Consider the following 22,864-nt stretch of genomic DNA (forward strand, 5'->3'; position numbering starts at 1 on the left):
GACGTAAGTTAGTGAATTGGGCGATCATGTCCCGTGTCTGTCGTTATTTCTTCGTCTTCTGCCGCTTGCTTCTCCTGCTTGTCTTTCTGCGTCGTGTCATAGTCGTCGATGAGCCGTGTTCGTGACGATTTCCTCGTTCCTCGTTATTTCTCTCTCAAAAGTCGCGTCTTTTTCTGCGTGATCCCTGATAATGGCAGGCTTAAGCTTGTTTGAGCCTTGCGAACGCGTCGACGGGTTTGGAATATCCTAATTGCTTGATTATAAATGCTGATTTAGTTGCAGTCCCCAAGCCTGGCAGGAGCATCGCCAGGGGGGTGATCAAGGCAGCGTAGCGGGCCTAGACGGGCATAATAGTAAGTTTCCGTCGAATTTAGACTCGAGTTTGGAAGAGCTAATCACTATATAGGCCCAAAAGAGAGTCTGTTCGAGGACGGAAATAACCGTCGGCAGCGGGGCCTGTTGCATAAGAAGAGCGCGAGTGAGCAACCGGTTTACCGATCTCACCAGCGCTCAGGCAGCAGTAGGCGAGAACGACTGCCATTTTTCGGCAGGAAGCCCACCTCGAAAACACCGGACGAACAATCTCCAGTTGAAGCACGTGCCACCAAGCCGGGCGACTCTCTCCGTCGAAGGCGACTCTTCCGTTCGCACACTTACCCTTTTGGTCGCAACTTCCAGAGACATTCGCCGCGTACTGGAGGCTCGGATTCCAAGATTGGCTCTGCTCTTCAGAACCTCTTTTGGCCAGGACGGTCCAAGGAAGAAGAGGAAAGACCGGCACCGGCAAGATTGACCCTTGCTGACCCGTTCTTAATCAGCGTGCCTCCCCTTACCATTGCTCCCTTATCCACCCACTTCCCCAATTCCTACGAACATCGTCGAGCGCAAGTCTTACCGTTTGCTCAAGGCGTGTGTGGAGCTCCTCCCACAGGCTACTACTGGGATCCTTCCTCCCCCATCTCTCCGCCCTTCATCCACACTCCACCTCAATTTCCTCCGGTGAATTTCCATTCCCCTGGAAACCCTCTCGGTCCTCCCATCACGCCTGTCTCTCCTACTGAGTGTTTCCCAGCATTTGATTGTGAGTCTCTAGGTGCCCAAGCTACTCTCCCCTCTATACCCTTGGACGCTGGGAATCATCCTAGTCCCGAGACATTCATCCGGCCCCGCCAGCCTTCTGTCTGTCAACAACCAGTTGATTCCCCCATTGGCTCACAAGATCATCCGCTACCCTCAGAGCATTCCGATACCACCATGGATCCCTCACGTGGATCGCGCTTTCTGGACCCGGCGGTGGCTGCCCTCTCCAAGCATAAGGCCGAAGCCATAAAGCTTGCTCGTGAACAGGGTGTTGCTGTCCGAGAGATGTGCCGCAGAGCCAAAACAAATACACCCCCTTACGAATTCGAGGAGTTGATCGGAAAGGGCTCATACGGACGCGTCTACAAAGGTCACCAGCTTCCCTCCAGTAAGGTCGTCGCCATCAAGGTGATGGATATTGATTCGGTGGACTATCAGACTGTTCGTGACTTCAGAGATGAGTCAATCAAGGACTTTATCCACGAGATCAGGGTGATGAAGCAGGTCAAGGACGCGGGTGCGAGGAACATCAACGAACTAATCGAGGCAATCTCCATCCACTCACAACTGTGGCTGGTTTGCGAATACTGCCCTGGTGGTAGTGTTAGAACCTTGGTGCGTGCATTTCTCTTGCCATTCTCTGCCTTCGTAAGCATATTGTCTATCTGTGTGCTAATGTCATTCTACTGCAGATGCGAGCGACCGGCGACCGGCTTGAGGAAAAGTTTATCATCCCTATCGCTCGAGAGCTTGCTGCTGGGTTACGCGCCATTCATGATGCCGGCGTCATCCACAGAGATATCAAAGGTAAGCAACTACCTTAATGCTACCGGGCTTGCGACTGACTATCTAAAGCTGCCAATATCTTGATCCACGAGGAGGGAAGACTGCAAATTTGTGACTTTGGTGTCGCCGGAGTGCTTCAATCTCAGATGGACAAGCGGTCCACTTGGATTGGGACACCACACTGGATGCCACCCGAGATGTTTGCGACTCGCGGTGAAGCCCACAAGTACGGTAGTGAGGTGAGATATACGCCTTCGAGTGAACTTTTCCATACTGACTGCTATAGATTGATGTGTGGGCCTATGGCTGTACCTTGTTTGAATTTGCCACGGGCAATCCCCCTAACTCGAATCTTCGCGAACGTATGCAAATCGGCAGACAGATCACTCGCAACACTCCAAAGCTGGACACCGACAAATATAGCGACGGTCTTAAGAGCATCGTTTCATTTGCTCTAGAATCCAACCCGGTCACTCGCCCTGGTATGGCAGATATATTGACACACCCTTACGTCGCTGATACTGAGGACGCATATCCTACTGCATCACTCAGCGAGCTGGTCCGCATCTATTATCAATGGTCACAGCGTGGTGGTCAGCGCATTTCTCTCTTCCACCCTGGAGGTGCTGCTGCAGCAGAAATCCCCGGCAATGAACAAGATTATGAAGAGGACTGGAACTTCAGTACGACAGATGGTTTTGAGCGTCGCTTCTCAGTCATTGATCTTGACCAGCTGGCCGCCTCTCTGGCGGAGATGGAAGATCAAATTAGTCCAACCACAGTGCCTAGCTCGGATCATGAATCATCTGAGGACGGATCGGACAAGGACATGACGCCGGAGGATAAAGCAAACTTTGACGAGCGTGTGCGTCGGGGAGCTGCGGCGATGGAGGGTCTCTTCGATGAAGACAAGCCAAGCTACAAGTATGAAACCAAGAATGACTTCGTCCCAATCGAGCCAAAAGCCCCTACGTCGGATCTTCCGCTTCGCACTGATACCGATCGATCATCAGTCACCTCGACCTTCATTGACATTGACATTGGCTCCTTTGATTCTTCACACTATGCTGCCGGGGCAACCTCAGCCCAGCCATTCCAACTTGCTGATGCGGATACTATTCGAGCGAACCGGACGAGTGGGCGTCAGCACCGGAACTCTGTTGAAGGCCGTTCGCGTTCGTCCAGCAGCGGCGTGAGTAGCAACCGGGGCTCCGAGGATATGACATTCCAGCCCCAGACTGGGCCCCGTCCTCCTACAATGGACTGGAAGTTTCCTGTGTTCATGCAACCTCCAACGGAGGAGGCTGAGCCAGCCAGCCCACCAGAACCAGAGACGAAGCCGGCTGAGCCCGACACATCCGACAAACGTGCAACTATGGAATGGACATTCCCCGTCATGACCGCTCCAGCAAATGATGGGGGCGCCAGCAGCGACAACTTTACGGATACTAGTCAGTATGATACACTGAAGGCGCCGATTGTGGAGAGCCAGCCTTCAGCCACAGTCCGGCGCTCTAGTATTGGTGAGCCCGGGGACTCCCGGCCATCTACGTCTCGATCCGGCGAGTCCAATGGATCTGAGACTGACTATGACCCCTTCCGCTTTGATCGGCCTTCCACACCACCCAGCCAGGCGCCCGCGGACCCAAAAAGTCCTGAATATCCCCAGTTGCTGAATACTTTCAAGTACCCTAACTACGACCAGTCCATCATTATGGACGGCCCTGGTCCCGATGAAGAAGAGGAGACGGATGATGTGTGGCAGAAGCCTTCTGAGAACACGGACGATCCCTCTTTGTCTGAACCCTTCCCGACAGCGATCCCCACCAAAAGCATGGACCTCAGCCTCCCCTTCGTCCCGTCTGCTAGTTCCTCCGTATCGGACTCCTTGCCTACAGCTCGGACTAATTTTCCTTCGCTCACCACTGACGATGGAGAGCCGATCCTGTTCCCCGAGCTCCCTCTGCCTCAACTTGAGCTCTTCATGGCTGGTGCGAACGACCACGCGATAGCTGGGGAGTTGGATCGACTGTTAGAAAGCTTCATTGACTCATTGAACTCCACCGGACAGGCTTTATCTAGAGTCAATCTTGGTCCGGAGGTGAAAGAGGAGGTCAAACCAGAGGCTGAGTAGGTGGGTAGTCTGTGGCTGGTTTCAAATAAGAACATATCGGACTGCTGGCGTCTTACGGTTTCTGACTGGTAAAAGCACTTGTCGTTGAGGGCTGTTGGGCATATTTCGGTGTTCGTGCTGGATGATACGGTTGAGCAAAATGATGTAAATTGAATTTCTGCAGTCATAATGAAACCATAGTATCTGATGTATGCTGTCAGTTTGACAGGCTGTCGTAATGAGTATTCAGCATTCACTGACGGTCAGGCCCAACTTTTGTATAGGAACCCACTGCAACAATATCTTACCAACAAACATTGCAATCACGATCAAGGTCTAGATAACTACTGTATAATCCCGACCCTCGTGGCTCGACACGAAACTCAACCTCGTCACGTCTGGACGTGACGCGCGTCATGAGGTGGATGCATCTCATTGCCATTTCTATATCCGTTATCTAACTTCAAGACAACTACTCCTCATCAATCTCCTTCGACATCTTCAGGACTTAGTATCCCCATGACCCAACTGACGATCAACAATCTTTGACCACAAGTCCATATAGACACACATACACAAAATAAGATGACCACTCCATCACCTCCACCCTCAACCCCATCTCCATCACCATCTCCATCACCAACCTTCCACCCAACAACCACACCAAGAACCAGAAAATCAGGAATCACAAATTGGCCCCTCACCCTCCGCACAATCAAAAACCTCTACACCTCCCACCACTACCGCCAATGCATCGCGCACGCAGCAGAACATTTGTCTCTAACGGAGCAGCCGGTACAGTCAAAACTATTCTATCCTATCTCTATTCATTTATTTTTTTTTCCTAACTATGAGAATATACTATATTACTTTGAAATGTCTTTGAAATCATGTGCTAACAAGTTTCTCCAAATGATCGGATGGTGTTCCTGTGCGGTATAGATATACAAAACTTATCTCACATTCTACATGGCCATTTCATATGAGGGGATGGGTCTCGCGGCCCATCAGTTCTCCGCCCAGAAAATACCACTTTTGCAGGCGGCTGTGGAGTGGTTTGGGGTTTGTGGGGGTGTTTTGGAGGAGGTGCAGGGTAGTCGGGATGGTGGCAGTGGGGTGCTGATGTGTGAGGAAGATGATGATGATCCGTTTGTGGAGTACCATCGTCCTGATTATGATCATGATGGGGAAGATGGTAGAAAATGGGATGAGGAAGAGATACTGTTCTCGGGTGAGAGTGATAACAGCTTCGATTATACCAACACCACTATCTCGACGTATAGTGAAGTGTCGCTTTTTGATGAAGGTGGAGACGGGATTGGAGATGGGGATGAGCGTGGTCTTGTTCCTTCGCCGTTGAAGGTGCGGAAGGTGTCTGGGGAGTCGGTTGGAGGTAGTAGCTCTCTGCAGGGTTCCGAGGGTGAGGATCATGCTATGGGTACGGCTAAGGCAGGAGTTAGGGTTTCGTTGCCATTGCCGTTGAGGATTGCTGCTCCCACTACTTCTGCGCCTATCTATACGGGACCCAAGAAGGAAGTCGGTACACAAACATGGCAATCGGTCAATACACCAGGTTACAAAGGCGAACTATACACCCACACAACAATCGATTTCCTCCGTCAGCAGGTCACTTCAAGCATCACCACGCTGCATAAAATGATCACGGACGTGGCTGAGATGCAGTATGCACGGCGCATGTCCAAGGGAATGCGACGCTCTGGATCTTTTTGGAGCTTTAGTCCGGTCAAGGAGAAGCATGTTGCTGACGGCGATGACATTGGAAAGGGAAAGTCTTCGTTGGGGGTCAAGGAGGGTACAGAGCAACGAATTGCGAGATTGCGAAGGGATGGATGGCAGACCGTAGGAATTCGGGGACAGAACAGTGGATGGAAGGGGGAAGGATATTATCGGGCGTATTGTGAGCGAGTGTTGGATGAATTGTATTTGGGAAGATCTTGAGATTGTTACATGATGACCGTGATGGCTTAGGAGGTATTTGGTGTTAGTTATGGTTCATGATAGGATGTTTGTTAGTGTCATTATACCCATTATGGTAATACATGTGCTTGCTCAATGAAATGGTTGAGCCTCCTTCAAGATGAAGTCGCAAGTCAGACAGCCTAATCAAGCCCACGTAGAAAGTAATCAAGGAATCTAGCTAACTGGAATTTCCACGAGGCTAGCCCAGCAAACTTGCATTCAGCCCGAGTGGAGAAGGACAGGAATCATCCGGAGAGAGCAGGCCGTCAGTCAGCCTGTCAGGGCTAGAGGGTGATCCAATGAACCGGCGTTAATCCGGCTAAGCATCCCAGATGAGATTTTAGGCTGCATCTCCGCGCCAATCCTTTAAAGGGGGCCAAAAAACAAAAAAAATAGTTAGTATCAGAAACTTGGCGGACATAGCCCCTTTTATATCGTGGCCAATATGTCTCAGTTTGAAGACTCGAAGTACAAAATAACAAATACATAAAACAACGAATACGACATACTTCAATGTATTTCTGTTCGAGATGAGACCTTTTCTTCTGGTGTGTGGCTGGTGCCCAAGGCACAAAGTCCCAAAATAATTAGCTCCAGGGACTGACTGTCGGCAATGTTTCAGCCTGGAGGAGAAAGGCGTGTCAGCATTGGCCCGCTGGCCGATTTCAGATTTGGGGGCCCGTTTCACCCTAAGCCGCTTTTTATTCTAGATTCCCTCATTTTTCAGGGCGAAAAATTCTACCAAAATATAATCATCACTTACATACAGTAGAATATGATGGTCATAATTTCGTAGAAAGCATAAGGCTGTGAAGTGAACAATGTGTCAATACCAGACGGATATCCACACCCGGATTACACTGCATTATGTAGTAGTTGAACACACCAGACTTAAAACTAATTGTGACTATGGGACCAACTGCATCCATGGATCAGCCTAAGCCTACTAAAATGCGCTGCCTGGAGGAGCATCAGCCTTGCGTGGCCGCTCCATCACTCCGACCTCCACCATCCAATCCCTATAGATAGGATTTCCCTTCGAGATTGAGCCCCGCTGAGAGAGAAACCCCCCCGTGGCTGTGCTGGGCAGCCATGGGATTAATGGGTTAAACTCTATCGCCGGGCCAGAACTCGACCTTTTTCTCGCTCTCTTTTCCCCCCTCCTTAACCAGATTTAATCGCTCGGCTCGCTAGTATTATTCCCTTTCTTCTTCTTTTCTGGTCAGTTTCAGCTGTCTATCAACTGTTTAGCTTCCTTCCCTTATTTCCTTTTCGACCGACAACAACACCGCATTGCATTGCCTTGCTTTGCCTGCCAGAGACTTGCACGTGCAGCCCACCATTACAAGCGATAAGCAGCAACCCCCCGATCAGGTACCGTGTGTTTACCCAGTTACTTAGTCTTAGTCTTTTTTTCTACCCCCTATCGGTGGATGGAGGGATTTACCCACCATCAATCAGCCTTCCCCCCCTCTCCTCCCTCCACACGGACGCTGTCGCTGCTCGTGTACGGAAGTTAATCCCACCAAATACTTACTTCTCCCGTCTTCCTCCCCCAGATCTCTATTTTCAACCTTCATCCTCGAATCCTCCAAACGCGACTTTCGCGATCTTGACTCTTTTGAATCGCCCCGCTACCAACCTCCCTCACGTGCGGGGTTCCCATTCAGCTTCGCGCTCGCTGGTCTCGAGCCCACCGCACACTACTTACTACTCACGGATTAACCCCCCTTCCTAGGGCCTTCACTAAGGCCCTTCTACTCCAGTCACCATGAGTTGTAGGTCTTTGCCTTTCTTCGTTTCCCTTCTCTTTTCTTCTTCCTTTCGTCGCCGATCAGCCATTCGTTCATTCCACGATGGCATACACTTTCATTAGCCCAGCTTGCCATTGACAGCCATTGATTGGTTTCTGTGCTATTTCGCGCCCGGACGGCAGCAGCCTCATGTCTTTCATGAGCCATGTCTTTGTCTCTGATTTCCACCATCACCTGGGGCCATTGCGTCCATGCAGGTGGCATTCTCATCCTGTTCTGGCTCTTCGGTTCGATCGTCCCATCACTACTTGCCCTGCTTGCACCCGTCCACCTCTCTGGTGGTTTTATTGAGCGGCTATACTACTTGTTCTCTCCATTCCTGCAACATCCAAGCGCTGACCAATGGGTGGTTTCACAGTCCATAATATGCTCAACAAGCTGTCGGGACAGCCCGAAAGCTACGAGAAAAAGTACGATAGGATCCTTCTCGCCTCCCCTTACATCTGCAGACATATAATAACCGCTGTGCAACTCGTTTCAGGTCCCACTACAAGTTCGGACGCACACTCGGCGCTGGTACGTACGGTATCGTTCGTGAAGCCGACAGCAGCAAGGGCAAGGTCGCCATCAAGATCATCCTGAAGAAGAATGTCCGGGGCAACGAACGCATGGTCTACGATGAACTAGAGATGCTTCAGGCTCTCGACCATCCCAACATTGTCCATTTCGTCGATTGGTTCGAATCGAAGGTCGGTTGCATCAAGGATACTCTAGACGTTCCCCTGTCTCTAACGCTGTGGCAGGATAAATTCTACATTGTCACACAGCTGGCCACTGGTGGTGAGCTGTTCGACCGGATCTGCGAGTACGGCAAGTTCACCGAAAAGGATGCCTCTCAGACCATTCGCCAGGTGCTGGGCGCCGTCCACTACCTGCACGAACGCAATATCGTTCACCGAGGTACGTTCAATTGATTCAGTTATTCATCTTCAAGGCTTGGGCTAATCTGGGCATCCACTCTGACTAGACCTGAAACCCGAAAACCTTCTCTACCTTGGCCCCGACCCCCATTCCCCTCTGGTCCTCGCAGATTTCGGTATTGCCAAGATGCTGGATAGCCCGAGCGAGGTCCTGACCAGCATGGCGGGCTCCTTCGGCTACGCCGCCCCAGAGGTCATGCTCAAGCAGGGTCATGGCAAGGCCGTCGATATGTGGTCCCTCGGTGTGATCACCTATACCCTGCTTTGCGGTTACTCCCCCTTCCGCTCCGAGAACCTGTCCGACTTGATTGAAGAGTGCCGAAGCGGAAAGATCATCTTCCACGAGCGCTACTGGCGCGATGTTTCCCAGGACGCCAAGGACTTCATCCTCACCCTATTGCAGCCCGATCCTTCCAAGCGTGTCACATCCGATGAAGCTTTGAAACACACCTGGTTGACCGGTGAATCGGCCAGCGACCGCGACTTGCTGCCCGAGATCCGTGCCTACATTGCCCGCTCTCGTCTCCGCCGAGGCATCGAGATCATCAAGCTGGCGAACCGCATTGAGGCGCTCAAGATGCAGGAGGATGATGAGGACATCCCCAGCCCGGTGGAAATGGCAGAGAAGGCATCTGGGACGACGCCCTTCCCTCAACTCTCGCCCAATGGCAAGTCGGATTCCGCGCCAGCGGAGGGCGAGGCGACGGGCACGAAGAAGCGCAGTCTGAGCAAGATTGCCCGCGGCGCCATCTTCCGTGAAGTTGTGCTTGCCAAGGTCCGTGAGGTGAAGGAGAACGAGGAGCGCGAGAAGGTTGAGCGTGAAGCTCGTGAACGGACCACCCATGCATGAGGCTTGATCGGATGGCGTTGATAGAGACTTGCTTTCTGCTGCTGCACCGGTTCCATTCTTGTTGGGTCACGGACCATCACTGAACTGTTTTCTGTGAATAACTTTCGATGATTCCCCGTCCATATACTGATCTGGCGTATTCTTTTTGCTGTTTCTTGGTTTGCTGAACGAGATGGGATTTTAATGGAGGCTTCGGTTTACGGAGATAATATTCCTTTCTGTGATCTGAATGCATATTCGGCTTGACATGATCTTCCAACTATACGCCGCATGTAGATGACTCGCATCGATGTAATTGCCTCCAAATTGGGACCAGGCAAGTAGAAACAACTCTAATCATGACCAAATCAGATGCCGGGATATCACGTGGGGGATGCCCCCAGCGTGATCGGTCCGGGCCAATCAGGTGATGGGGTGCGGCCCCGTCAGCCACCGCCAGCAGATGATCGCCCGGAGATACCCTCGCGGCCCTCTTTTTAAGTAACTTCCTGTCCCCTCTCCTTCATGTTCCCCTCTTCAGTCTCTCTTCACTCAGATCTCTCTCGGGCATTCACTACCACTAGATCCCTTAGAATTGTTACTCTTCAATCTTTCACTGAGCCCGCCCCGTCCAACAACTCATCCGCTGTCTTGTCGATCGCCCCGCCCTAAGTTGTAGACGTCATACATCTGTGCGCCTCCACGATCTGACAATTTCTCCCGACAAGGCTGGCACGACTATCACCCACCAAATCTTCCCTGGACAATCTCCGATCAACTAGCTATCACTTCGGCCTTGAAGAGGCGCTCTGCCCACCATGTTCGCCGGCAAGCGCCTGAGCAAGGTAAGTCATCATGCCACCTACCACCCCGCTCATCATCTCAATCATTGCAACTAACACAGGTCTGCATACAGGAGCTCCTAAAGGTACCCATCCCTGCAACATTCACCCTACCAAACCGACCACAACCAGGATCTACACTCCAATGGCGCCACTCGTTCACAAATCAACTAACACCCCCACCACAGATGAAAGACCACCTTCCCCCCGGGATCACAATCGTCAAGTCCGAAAACCTCGAGGAATGGCAAATGGACATCAAAGTCCTCGACTCCAACCCGCTCTACCAAAACGAGACCTACCGGCTAAAATTCACCTTTAGCAATAAGTACCCAATCGGTAATTGACCCCCCACAATCTCCTCCCCCAGTCGAATCTTAAGTAAACAAACTAACGCATCTGCAATTCAAATCGGAATAGAACCCCCCGAAGTCCAATTCATCGAATGCCCACCCACCTCCGACCACCCCCGTCCCATCCCCATCCACCCACACATCTACAGCAACGGCATAATATGTCTCGATCTGCTCAGCTCGGCAGGCTGGTCACCCGTACAGACGGTCGAGAGCGTCTGCATGAGTATTCAGAGCATGTTGACCGCTAATTCGCGCAATGAGCGACCTCCCGGTGATAGTGACTTTGTGTCGTATAATCGGAGGAGACCTAGGGATATTAATTTTCATTATGATGATGATAATGTATAATATTCCTGGGGACTGGGAAGGTGAAATTGGTGGTGGTGGTGGTGATTGCATTGATATTGGCGCGTGATCTTGATCTTCCATCTTCTTTTTCATTATACATATCACTCAAGAGCCCTTTCCTCTTTTATTTCACTAATTGCTTTGCTTGCTTGCTTGGTTCTTATCAAGGCGAACAAGGAGTTCAACCGGAAATCGAGTGGAGCGTTGGTATTATGCATGAAATGCATTTACGCGTGGGTTTTATTCTTACTTGTTTGCTCTTTAGTTCTTTCTTTACACAGTTACATCTCCTGTCTTATATATTTACACCATATATACACACATACATATTTCGCTACATACTCTCTTCCGTATACAGACAAAACTACCCATATGGTTTTACGTCCACACTTCCCATAAACTACTACTTCTACTACTACTGCACCAAATCCAAATCATACTCGATGTTTTGAGTCACTATACACAGGGTTTATGGAAGAGAGAACAAGGAGGAAAGAAAAAAGGGGGAGGACAGACACAGTTGACGGAAGCAACATCAGCGACACAGATACAAAGGAAAAAGTTCAACGCCATAAAGCAAAGTAACAAGCAAAAGGACATTGGTACAGCAGGTTGAACCTGGTTTTTGGGAGATCGCCATAGCCCAAAGCGGGGACCTGTTACACAAACTCGCACACAAGCCGAATGTGATGGTAATAGTAGAGACAATTAATCTTTCTCTTGGTATATCTGCAACTTCTAATCGAGATTTTGGCACCAATAAATCAGGGTCATGTGTCTTTGAGCTGTTATACAGGTCTTCGTTGGAGATCAGACGGTCCTATCCTTTTCTACCGGTCAACCTCACCGAACACAAGATCCATCGTTCCTAAAGAGAGAAATGTTAGTTTGTTGTTGATTTGGTCGAGGCGATGTAGGTATAGCTTACCGATAATAGCGACAGCATCGGCCAAAAGGTGGCCACGAGACACTTGGTCGAAACCACCCAAGTGAGCAAATCCAGGAGCACGGATCTTGCAGCGGTAGGGTCTCTCGCTACCGTCACTGACAAGGAACACACCCATCTCACCCTTGGGAGCCTCAATGGCGGAGTAGGTCTCACCCGGGGGAACGGCGTAACCCTTGGTGAACAGAAGGAAGTGGTGGATCAGAGCCTCCATGTTCTCCTTCATGGCCGCACGGGGAGGAGGGGAGATCTTGTAGTCCTCAACACGGACGGGACCAGCGGGCATCTGGTTCAGGCACTGGTGGATGATGCGCAGGGACTGGCGGAATTCCTCCATACGGCAGAGGTAACGGTCGTAGCAGTCACCGTTGACACCGACGGGCACGTCGAACTCAACCTTGTCGTAGGCATCGTAAGGCTGGGACTTACGGATATCCCAGGGGACACCGGAACCACGCAGCATAACACCGGTGAAACTCATGTTAAGAGCATCGGCAGCCTTGACAACACCAACACCCTGGGTTCTGGCCTTCCAGATGCGGTTATCCGTGAGCAGTTCCTCGGTCTCGTCAATGCGGTCACCGAACTGAGTAGCCCACTGGTAGATATCGTCGAGGAGACCAAGGGGCAAATCTTGGGACACACCACCAGGGCGGACGTAGGCAGCGTGGAGACGGGCACCGGAGACACGCTCGTAGAATTCCTAAATTCAAGGACTCATGTTAGTCATTGCGGCTACCACGCAGCTTTGCATGCCAGAAAACACCTACCATGAGCTTCTCACGTTCCTCGAAACCCCACAGGAAAGGTGTCAAAGCACCAACATCCATCGCGTGGGAAAGGACAGACATGAGGTGGTTCAGAATGCGTGTCATCTCACCGAACAGTGTCCGGATGTACTTGGCTCTCTCGGGGATCTCAACGTTCAGCAGCTTCTCAACAGCCAGGGAGAAGCACTGCTCGTTGGTCATCATGGAGACGTAATCCAATCGGTCGAAGTATGGCAGGGCTTGCATGTAGGACTTGTATTCAATCAACTTCTCGGTACCACGGTGAAGCAGACCGACGTGGGGATCGGCGCGGACGATCTCTTCACCATTGAGCTCCAGAATCAAACGCAACACACCGTGAGCGGCAGGGTGCTGAGGACCGAAGTTGACGGTGTAATGGCGGATCTTGCGGCCGGCTCCAGAGTCCTCGGACTCGAGGGCGGCGCCCACATCAGCCTCCGAAGGGCCCTCCTTGTTGGCCAGAGATGTGAAGGTCGGGTCGGCCGGGATGAGGCGGGTGGCCTGGTAGCTGGTGGGTTCTGCGTACCGGCGAGGCAGCGACGTCGAAATCGTCCGGGATCTGGGGATAGCAGTGTTTCTGGAGAAGCTCGAGGGGCGGAGGCAGAGCCTTTTGGGCGCGCTGCCCGCCAGGCGAGTGAAGGAAGCAGCCATTCGGGAGAGCGGGGAGTGAGGATGAGGGTGAAGCGAGGCGGAGAGCCCTCAATCCAGACGCAATTGGGTTGGAAGGAGGGGGAATTGGCGGGGATTGGAAGCGATGCGGACTGACGCTTGCTCCTCGTTGGATGAGGTTGCGCTTTCCAGGCGAGATACAATTTGGGCAGTCACGTGAGAGGAGCTTATGGTCATCAGCCCGTCTCTGGTTGGTCTGCCGTGAGCCACCTAAAACTCCCGTAACTAGTGCCGATTCCCCCTAAACTGCTGGGTGTGTTATAACTACCTAGCTCTCCGCCTTTGCGGCCTGCAGAATTTCGAGAAAATACTGCCGCTTCCGCCAAAGAACTTTTCGCAGTTGCTCCCTCCACTTCGTCTGTCCCTCTTCCTCCTCCAAATTTCCCCGCGGCTTCTAAGTCCATCATTCATCATGGCGCCTCTCGTTCCCTCGCAGGAGGAGCTTGATCGCAGAAGGGTATGTTCTGTCTTCCGACCGTGACCTCTTGTCCCTATTTCGTCCATGATACTGACTGCATTGACTTCCAGATCGTCGACATCAACCCAGAGACCGTCTCCAACATCCCCTCCACAGATTTCCCTGGCCATTGGCCCGGCGAGTCGCACGAATGGTCCCTCGAAAAGTTCAAGAATGTACGTTGGTAGTATTCAAGTGTTCGCGCTCACAATGCCACTTCTCCACACAAGTCCCCTCAGCTTTGCGCTCACACGTCCTTTTTTTGCGAACAGGATCTCAAGATCGACTTCCACCGCAACGAGCGTTTCGAGTCCTCCTTCTCTCTCATCGGAGTCGACGCCTCCATTGCCAATGCCTTCCGTCGTATTCTCATGGCCGAGGTGCCCAGCATCGCCATCGAATACGTTTTCGTCCACAACAACACCTCTGTCATCCAGGATGAGGTTCTCGCACAACGTCTGGGTCTGATTCCCCTCAAGGGTTCCGTGGAGGGCATCAACTGGATGCGCTGGTTCAAGAAGCCCACCGACGACGATCCCAATGGCAGCAACCCCGCCGACTACAACACCATCGTCTTGCGCTTGGACGTCGAATGCACCAAGAACCCCAACGCGGACCCGGAGGAAGATGATCCCCGCAAGCTCTACAAGAATGCGCACGTCTACGCCAAAGATATCACATTCCACCCCGTCGGTCGCCAGGAACAATTCTTTGCTGGCGATGACGCAATCCAGCCCGTCAACCCGGACATCCTGGTCGCCAAGCTCCGTCCTGGTCAGTCGATCGAGATGGAACTTCACTGTATCAAGGGTATCGGTGCCGACCATGCCAAATTCTCCCCCGTCGCCACGGCTACCTACCGTCTTCTCCCCGACATCAAGATCCTCCGCCCCATCATTGGAGACGATGCCAAGAAGTTCGCCAAGTGCTTCCCTAGCGGCGTCATTGGCCTCGAGAAGGTCACCCGTGATGAAGCCAAGCAGAAGGACAGCGGATATGAGGGCCACGAGGGCGAATTGAAGGCAGTTGTTGTGGATCCCTTCAAGGATACCGTCAGCAGAGAGTGTCTGAGACACGAGGAGTTCCAGGGCAAGGTCAAGCTCGGTCGCGTCCGCGACCACTTCATCTTCAACATCGAGAGTGTTGGCCAGTTCGAAAGCGATACCCTCTTCTTGGAGAGTGTCAAGGTCCTGAAGCTGAAATGCGCAAGATGGAAGCGGGGCTTGACGGACCTTATGCGCTAAGTCAAAGCCATTTGACTCAGCCCTCCGTGAAAAATGATTCAAAGCTATATAATGCATTGGCCTGGCGTTGGATTGTCTTGTTGATTTTGTACATTTACGAAAAGTTGGTGACAACCTTCTTTACACTTGTTGGGAGTCTGGACTGGGATCTTTTTGTGATAGAAAAAGCAGATTTGACTTCCTAGGTCTTGAACATGATCATCAGAGCATCAGCGATTCTTCGTAACGTGTAGTTGCCGGTCCATCACAGCGGCCCTTCGTCTATTGAAACGCCAGTCGGAAGCGGAAATCGATGATATACGCCGGGTCACTGACTGCGATTTCCTGGCCGTCCTCAATCAAGTCCTTCAGCTTGAGCTTCAGATTAGCGCGAGTCTGTTCCTCCAACTGCGGCGGGAACCTTTGGTAGAGTGTCTTCTCCTCCGTCCTCATACTGGGCTTCTTCAGCTGAGCCTCAGGCCGTTCTCCAAGGGTCTCGATAAATTCTTCCAGCGTCATGTTCGGGTTCACGGTCAATTTGCGTGCCAGGTTTCCGCACACCGGACAGTCCGGCTTCTTCTCCGCCTCGAATGTGTACGTGTACACGCCCTCTTCTCCTGCATACATCATATAGTTCTCAAGATACGGGTTGCACGATGTGGCAATCTTCAATGCCTCGGAGGTAGTCGCAGCTGCGATCACAGCATTGGTTGAGGCAATAGCCGGAATGATGTTCTTAACGACTCCCTGAGTCATCTGGAAGGTGACGCCAGAGATATTGAACTGCTTCGCCCGCTCCAGAGCAGCATTGTAGACCCAGCCAATGTGCTCCATGTCGTCACTATCGAAGGCGTCATCTTTGCGCTGTTCCTGCCAGGCAATCTGATGAGCCCATTCGATGCAGTGTTGAGGCTGTCGCGGAATGGTTGCGATGGTACAAAGAGGGACGGCCGGTCGCGGCGCGTGCATGTCAAGCTGACACTCGATACAAGAGGAAAGCGTGGGTAAAATCACACGCGCCTGTCCCTTGAATCCTGTTATCGGTCAGTTGTGCTTTATTTTGCGTCCAGCATAAGTGAACAAACATACCTTCTGTTCCACCATCGATGAGTGGCTTCAGACTTTCTGGATCCTCGAAATCGACCATTCCGACCAGCGTCGAGTTAATCCATCGTCTGGCTTCAATGCTATCCAGACCGCAGACGATGATCTTGAATTGCATGTAGTAATCTTCGTCTTTGTCTTGGATCTTCCCTACATATGGTGTGATCTTAACCCCCTTGACTCGTCTCTCTACAAAGGCAGCAGCAACCTCAGCTTTGGGCTTGCCTATGTCTGACTGGCGAAATAGAAATTGTCTGTTCAAGTTGGAGATATCGATCGTATCTGCACGTGTTGGTCATTTGCAGTGTTTACAAGTCAGGAAGGACTTACCCATGTCAATGACGTGGATGTCTTTGAAGCCTGATAGAGCCAGATTTTTGAGAATCTCACATCCTAGTCCTCCAGCGCCGCTGTAAGCAGTGCTTGGTTATTATCCATGTCTTATTAATGGAACAGAAATCGCCTTGACTTACATAACCCTGTAGTACCGTTAGCGAGCACGACGGTATCGACACGATCAGATACCTACAGAATTTTGGATGACTCTAAAGCACTTATCGTCTCTGGACCAGGGACCCAGTCTTCATCGCTGAAGGGTCCGGACTTAGTCAGGACGCTGTATAGATGCTTCCTGGGTGATATGAGCAGCTGCGGCTATGAGGTGAAGAAATCATCTCACCATCGCTGAGGCGAACTTTTAGCTGCCATTTTCCGATTATGTTGTCTGGGCTAATGATTTGCCTCTACTCAAGCTCTTGTTGCATAAGCAAGTGATCTCTTGCCTCCGAGCTTGCACTTATTGTGAGCTCCTGCGCCAGCTTAGATAATCTGGCGTCCAAGATATAAGCAGAATAATAGCTCCACGGCCAAGAGCTAAGTTGCTATAGATTCCGAATTATCAGATCGTAGATAGCGTGAAGGTGATGATGGGATGATGAGGATGGTGTGAATCTCGAATGGTCGTTAGATCGATACAGCACCGCCCCACGTGACCCCTCCGCGCCATACAATTTCCTCCAACTTCCACAACTTGGTCCTCCTTTCCTCGCAACTATTACGAGGATAATGCCACATTTGTAAAATGGATGGTCTACTTACGGCCGTTAAGACGGTCAAGCACAGCCAGCAGCCCATCTTGTCGGCTGCTGCCGAGGGAATATACTCAACTACCACATCTAACGGCTCTGAGCACCAGTCCAAAGCCGATCTCCCCGGGGACCCAACATCCTCAGATCATATCTTGGCCGTCTTGAAGGCAAAACCCGACGAGCACGAACTTGCTCAGGTTCTATCCATATTAGATCCATCAAATAAGACAGCAACTCCAAATGGTTTTGATATCCGGGTCCCGCGCCCAGTAACAGCACAAATTCTCAATGCTCTGGTTAGCATCACAATCCCGGATCATTGGGAGGCTCTTGGGCCACAATCCCAGAGTTCAAAGTCTGGTAATTCGAAGCTACGAGCTGCTCTTTTGAGATGTCTCAGCAGCGTTGCGGGTATCAGTTGCTTGGTGACCCAGCTCCGTTCTCTCATAGCTGCGTCCCGTTCATCGGCTGAGCAGGCGAAATCATCCGGTCATAAAATACAGATTAGAGATACACTTGCGGTTATTTCCGCCCTGCTGGAGCCGAGCGACTTTGCGTTCCGCCTGTACGCTGACATGGATAATCTGTACAGCAATGCGACGCAGAAGCAAGTGGCTTGGAGGGAGTTGCTCTCGGTGCTTGCTGCCAGTAAAGTATTGTCTACAGCGGCAGAAGCACTTACTCTGATCTCTGACCTTGACGGGATTTCTACAATCTCATGGATCGGGAAAGGGTCAAAATACGCTACCTGGCTAGGTTCAAACATCTGCTATATGGCATCGAAGACTGCTCTCAATGATGAAGAGGCTTGGAAATCCGTGGCTCTTTTGACTGGGAGGTCGCTAAGCTTGGGATATACAGGTATTTGAGTAATCCTTTACTGATAGGCTTGGTAGGCTAAGCATGATACAGATCAGGTTGTCAAAGAAATTTATACCGGACTTCTTGTTCAGCGACCACTTTCCGAACAGTACAGCTCGCTTTTTGACCGTCTCCGGCCAACGGAACAACTAGCACTGCTCGAGGCTGTCTTTCGGGATCTTGAGAAAAAGCAGTTCTCAAGTGAGATACCTGGTGACAGTGCCAGCAACACCTCGGGACAAGTGGTCAGTAGCGTAGCAGCTCTCTGCTCAATTGCCGTGTCAAAACGGTCACATCTGCAAGGTCAGATCATAGATTGGCTGTCAAAAGGCCAAGGCGGTTCGATCCATTCGCTTGGGTTGCGCCGTGCTCTAGTGGCTACATTAGCACAGGAAGAAGGTAGGAGTAAGCGCTCTTGATAATGTTTCTGGCTGACATGGATCAAATTAGACTCAATCAATACTCTTCTTAGTAAAAGTCTAGATCAATCAGGAGACAAGTTCTACATTCAGCACGCTCCCATTAGGTGTCAAGAAGGTACTCTATCCAGGTATCCTATATAGCAGAAAGGCACTAACATATACCAGCCAATGCCCAAATTGTTCTTCTCACTGCGGGCTACCTCCAGCGGCTTGATGCTGCAGCAATGATGTTTATTGGACGCACCGGACTCTTTCTGAATACAGTCTCAAACCGCCTAGCAGCATCTTCGCCCAGAGCTCGCTTTCTTGGTATGCTGATTGGAACCACTATCTCGCAGCTCATCGAGCAGCAAGGTAAAGGGATGAGGTTCGATCTTGAAGAGATGGAGAGTGATGAGGCACATTGGTACTTGGACCTTGCCAAACTACACGATACCGTTGGGTCTATTGGTTCCATTGAATCGCTGAGAGGACCTCCAACGAAACCAACCGAAAAGGGTACCAAAAACCGAACCTCTGGGACCAATAGGCCAAAGAAAGATACCAGAAGAGCAAAGATCGTTGCCATAGAAGAGGTCAATGACTCGGACCAAGAGGATGAAGAAGATGAAGATCTCATCCCATATGAAAAGCCCGATGAAGATCCCTCAGATTCTGATGATGACCCAACCTTGGTCCAACGCAACAAACCTACCGCACCAGTGTATGTGACAAAACGAACCGTAACACATATGGCCACTAACCATGAGTTAGGTACATCCGCGACCTCATAACCTATCTACGCGACACGGAAAACGTAGAGCGCTACGAGCTGGCTGTTTCCACCGCCCCCTCCCTAATCCGACGCAAGACCGGCTTTGGAACGGAGCTTGCTGAGAATATAGAAGAATTGGCACTCGTTGTCGTGGGCTTACAGGAGCATGGGAAGATCCCAAGATTCCAGGAAATCCAACTTCAAAGTATGATCGCACTGATCGTATCTCAACCTCTCAAAATGGGCCACTGGTTCTCGGCCGTTTTCTTCGATGGGGACCTATCTCAGCCACAGCGCTCTACGATCCTCACAGCTCTAGGCTTGAGTGCTCGCGAACTCGGCGGAAATGGCGAAGCAGACGCTAAAGCACTGGGTCTCCCACGCTTATCCGACGCTTCGTTCCCGTCCCAAAAGCTCCCTGGTAACCTCGAGGCTCTGTATCAACCCGAGACCGAATCGCCAATCGCAAGCCTAACCAAGCAATTATCACGCGCTTCACTCGAGCCACTAGCTGCCGATGCCTCAGATTCCCTGTCTGGGCCCAATGCACTCAAGGTCCGCACATTCTCCTCACGAATGGAAGTCGAAAAGAAACGCCAGCAACGCGAAGCACAACGGCAGAAATCCACCGCAAAGGATCTATATAGAGTCCTTGCAGATGGGTTCTTCTACCCTCTGAAGGGTCGGTTCGAGATGATGATCATGCAATTCTCATCGTATGTTCTCCTTCTTCCCCAAATCTTCCCCAAGTCAGCGTCGCTAACAACGCAGTTCCACCGCTCCCTCCTACAACCCCTTCTATGCCCCCCATCTCCTCAGTCTCTTCATCCAAACACTCACACTCATATTCTCAACAATGGGCCCTCACACGCCCCATCTCGCAGCCGTCACACACGAAACATTGACATTCCTGCTCTCGCTCCATGCTCGCCCCATATCAGACGATCCCGGCATCTTGTCCTCGCTTCTATCTCTCTTCCTCGCAGCCGTAGACTTGAACGTCGCCTCCGGGACATCCGGGGAAGAGCGCCTAGTCACTGAATTCGCCACGCAAGTCATGGAGCTGCGAGAATGGGTAGGAGAGATATTTGACAGAACGCCACCGGTCCAAGATACAAGCGATCCGCGAGAACAGGTGCGGACATTAGCCGCAGGTGTCATGGTGAAACTGGGAGAGGTGATAGAGCGATACCAGGGACGGCTAATGGGTCTGAATTCCGGGTTCAGGTACTGATTATTGTAAATAAACCATCACCATCTTAACAAATCAGAGAACAGTCACAACACAAAACCACATTCACATTTCTTCAATCAGTATGCGGCATAGATTCGAATGGTATTTCAACAACATCGATCAATGAAGTCCATTACTTCAACTCACAGTTGGTGACTAGTCATAAGTTAGGTCATCCTTCTTCCGCTCCTGCAAAAGCATCGCGAAGATGACCTTCATATACCTCTTTGTCGTTCATCTTCCCATCCAGGAATTCTTGTACATCCGGAGCCCAATACGGCGAGATAGTCCGTTCAAACTCCACCATTCTAGCGTCATCCACTTTCAAGAACCTTGGTTGTATGTGATCCAGAAAAAATATTGTATAATCCCTTGGGAGTTTCAAGGGCATGGAAGTACCAGAAGTTTCCAATTCCCCAGCCTTTTTTCATGATACTGGTTAAGTTCAAGGCCCTAGCTCCCGCCTCTCCAGCATAAGCCTGTTCCTCCTGGTCAAAGACATGCATAAATTCAGCATGCATATCGCTGAAAGTATCCAGGTGTTCTCCGTATATCTGGTCCACCCCACGACTAGTGAGCCAGTATGGTGGTCGGAGCATCTCAATTGGTAACGAGCATGTCCACTCTAGATCTACGAGTGACTTGATGTTCCAGTCTCTGTCGACGAAGATGTTGCTTTGGTGTAGATCCGTTAAGGTCATGATGAACGGTCCACGTCGATAATCGCGGCAGGTGAAATGTGGCAGCAGAGCTCGCATAATGGTCAGGGCCGACATCTGTGCTTCACCGTCGGCTTGTCTCGTATAGAATTTGGGGCTTGACGCAGGCGGCTGTCGTGGCAGGAGAGTAAGTCCATGTAATAACTATCGCTTGTTGAATATGTGAGGTCTCTATCTACATTGGTGGGTATGGACTCGTTTTCTAGCTGATGAAGGCGGAGTGTTAGAGGGCGGTTGGTAAGCTTTATATTCCCTTGGTTGTTCATTGTTAGAGATCCGATGCGATTGAAAGGGGACTGAGCTAAGGATATGATGATTCGACTCAGCCCGCGAAAAAGGTTGCTTCTGCGTTTGTGGTCGTGGCGTGACTTGTCCCAAGATTCAGAAAGCATCACAGTATCAGTGTTTCCAACATACTCCATGAGGAGATATCCGGTTGTTAAGTTGAAAGGGCAACGTCGACTTAAGTAAGGTGGTCGGACCGGAAATCCGAAGACAAATGATACCATATTATGGAAACACCATCTTAATCTGCTTAAGACATTGGCGTGCTCAATCGCGAGGAACTAGGGTCAGTGTTAGCCTGGCCCATGTATCAAGATAGCAGTTCACTTACACATAAGTCTTGTGCAAAGGCGAAGCCCCACAATCGAGGTATAGGTATAGAAGGGCAGTTCTGCCGGATCCAAACATAAGTGGCAGCCTCGCAGCGGAGCTTCTCGTCTGCATTGCCTGGGTGTTGACCCTCTCCCACTTTGTAGAGCAAAGGGAATCTAATGAGAACTCGTCTGGGTGCATGGTCTTCTTACCCATTGATGTCAACTGGTATGCACACGTTGAAGCTCCCGGAGATCCACTCTTTGACATCCCCCACACGGCACGTCTGCTTCTTGCTTAGGTTCAGGTGATATGATACAATTGACTCGATTACGCTTCGATGTTGATAAAGGTATACATAGAAGTCGACTCGCTGTTTGGGATAGGAGAGTTCTTGAAGAATATTGTCGTCGTCATCTATGGCCGTGGAGAGACTGATATCCCGGCGGAGAAGCGGCAATGTACGCCGCATGCTGGCTGATTGGTGGGTTATGAAGGAACGTCAGTAGTATTGCTATCATATCATATAGAAGAGTCAAGCCCACGGATATATATACTCATGGTTGGCCTTCTTCCCACAACTGGGTGGAGTGAGTGGGGTTGGAAGGGGCCCTGAAGAGGGAGATGAGGAGCAGGTCAACTTGACTAGACCGCTAGTCCTCTTTGGGGTGCATACACCCAGTGTATTGTATTGTTTACTTCTGAATATCCGGCATATAATACCAAAGATACAATGTCAGGCAAGCTAAACGCGTGGCCTATAGAACTATATACTGTTATAAAGCGAAATCGCTGATGTCCTATCGGTGCGGCTCCTTATGGGTGAACTTTCGTACGGCTACTTGCATCTACAGGGATACCTCAAATTCCTTGCCTGATTTGTTACGCACAGCGTAGACTCTATATCGGGCACCGCTAAAAGCCTGGCCTC

At 50.9% G+C, this 22,864-nt stretch overlaps 9 protein-coding genes across 9 annotated transcripts; 6 read left to right on the forward strand and 3 right to left on the reverse strand.

Moving 5' to 3' along the window:
• Positions 1-190: 190 nt before the first annotated feature.
• On the forward strand, positions 191-4,188 carry BO88DRAFT_377789 (putative serine/threonine protein kinase; the record flags this gene model as incomplete). The annotated part of the gene is made up of 6 exons (XM_025704417.1): positions 191-234; positions 283-353; positions 407-1,695; positions 1,773-1,887; positions 1,936-2,105; positions 2,153-4,188. The coding sequence occupies 6 exons, from the start codon at positions 191-193 to the stop codon at positions 3,998-4,000; spliced, it is 3,537 nt and encodes a 1,178-aa protein (XP_025568296.1). The 3' UTR covers positions 4,001-4,188.
• A 760-nt stretch (positions 4,189-4,948) lies between these two features.
• On the forward strand, positions 4,949-5,938 carry BO88DRAFT_439959 (uncharacterized protein; the record flags this gene model as incomplete). Its single annotated transcript, XM_025709746.1, has 1 exon — positions 4,949-5,938. One exon carries the CDS (start codon positions 4,949-4,951, stop codon positions 5,936-5,938), a length of 990 nt encoding a protein of 329 aa, XP_025568297.1.
• A 1,311-nt stretch (positions 5,939-7,249) lies between these two features.
• BO88DRAFT_400174 (serine/threonine-protein kinase) lies at positions 7,250-9,787 on the forward strand. Its single transcript, XM_025705495.1, has 6 exons — positions 7,250-7,338; positions 7,519-7,737; positions 8,132-8,183; positions 8,255-8,462; positions 8,517-8,673; positions 8,741-9,787. Exons 2-6 carry the CDS (start codon positions 7,731-7,733, stop codon positions 9,541-9,543), a joined length of 1,227 nt encoding a protein of 408 aa, XP_025568298.1. The 5' UTR covers positions 7,250-7,338; positions 7,519-7,730; the 3' UTR covers positions 9,544-9,787.
• Positions 9,788-10,035: 248 nt separating this feature from the next.
• On the forward strand, positions 10,036-11,407 carry BO88DRAFT_400176 (ubiquitin-conjugating enzyme E2). The gene is made up of 4 exons (XM_025705496.1): positions 10,036-10,367; positions 10,439-10,450; positions 10,553-10,703; positions 10,785-11,407. Exons 1-4 carry the CDS (start codon positions 10,341-10,343, stop codon positions 11,066-11,068), a joined length of 474 nt encoding a protein of 157 aa, XP_025568299.1. The 5' UTR covers positions 10,036-10,340; the 3' UTR covers positions 11,069-11,407.
• An 81-nt stretch (positions 11,408-11,488) lies between these two features.
• Positions 11,489-13,456, reverse strand: BO88DRAFT_377800 (NADH-quinone oxidoreductase subunit D; the record flags this gene model as incomplete). Its single annotated transcript, XM_025704418.1, has 3 exons — positions 11,489-11,936; positions 11,997-12,717; positions 12,785-13,456. 3 exons carry the CDS (start codon positions 13,454-13,456, stop codon positions 11,899-11,901), a joined length of 1,431 nt encoding a protein of 476 aa, XP_025568300.1. The 3' UTR covers positions 11,489-11,898.
• A 430-nt stretch (positions 13,457-13,886) lies between these two features.
• Positions 13,887-15,175, forward strand: BO88DRAFT_420919 (DNA-directed RNA polymerase core subunit RPC40; the record flags this gene model as incomplete). The annotated part of the gene is made up of 3 exons (XM_025708473.1): positions 13,887-13,931; positions 14,003-14,107; positions 14,204-15,175. The coding sequence occupies 3 exons, from the start codon at positions 13,887-13,889 to the stop codon at positions 15,173-15,175; spliced, it is 1,122 nt and encodes a 373-aa protein (XP_025568301.1).
• Positions 15,176-15,334: 159 nt separating this feature from the next.
• On the reverse strand, positions 15,335-17,183 carry BO88DRAFT_15119 (NEDD8-activating protein UBA3). The gene is made up of 6 exons (XM_025701518.1): positions 16,938-17,183; positions 16,788-16,889; positions 16,732-16,737; positions 16,589-16,668; positions 16,244-16,540; positions 15,335-16,188 (listed from the first exon to the last, which is right to left on the reverse strand). The coding sequence occupies exons 1-6, from the start codon at positions 16,964-16,966 to the stop codon at positions 15,437-15,439; spliced, it is 1,266 nt and encodes a 421-aa protein (XP_025568302.1). The 5' UTR covers positions 16,967-17,183; the 3' UTR covers positions 15,335-15,436.
• A 134-nt stretch (positions 17,184-17,317) lies between these two features.
• Positions 17,318-20,718, forward strand: BO88DRAFT_483553 (telomere length regulation TEL2 family protein). Its single transcript, XM_025712230.1, has 6 exons — positions 17,318-18,207; positions 18,259-18,606; positions 18,658-18,744; positions 18,795-19,332; positions 19,383-20,099; positions 20,155-20,718. The coding sequence occupies exons 1-6, from the start codon at positions 17,340-17,342 to the stop codon at positions 20,615-20,617; spliced, it is 3,021 nt and encodes a 1,006-aa protein (XP_025568303.1). The 5' UTR covers positions 17,318-17,339; the 3' UTR covers positions 20,618-20,718.
• Positions 20,719-20,789: 71 nt separating this feature from the next.
• On the reverse strand, positions 20,790-22,494 carry BO88DRAFT_439965 (uncharacterized protein; the record flags this gene model as incomplete). The annotated part of the gene is made up of 6 exons (XM_025709747.1): positions 20,790-20,915; positions 20,950-21,410; positions 21,440-21,902; positions 21,953-22,124; positions 22,146-22,410; positions 22,491-22,494. The coding sequence occupies 6 exons, from the start codon at positions 22,492-22,494 to the stop codon at positions 20,790-20,792; spliced, it is 1,491 nt and encodes a 496-aa protein (XP_025568304.1).
• Positions 22,495-22,864: the final 370 nt, after the last annotated feature.

The sequence above is a fragment of the Aspergillus vadensis genome (assembly GCF_003184925.1).
Source record: "Aspergillus vadensis CBS 113365 unplaced genomic scaffold BO88scaffold_1, whole genome shotgun sequence".
Lineage (NCBI taxonomy): Eukaryota > Fungi > Ascomycota > Eurotiomycetes > Eurotiales > Aspergillaceae > Aspergillus > Aspergillus vadensis.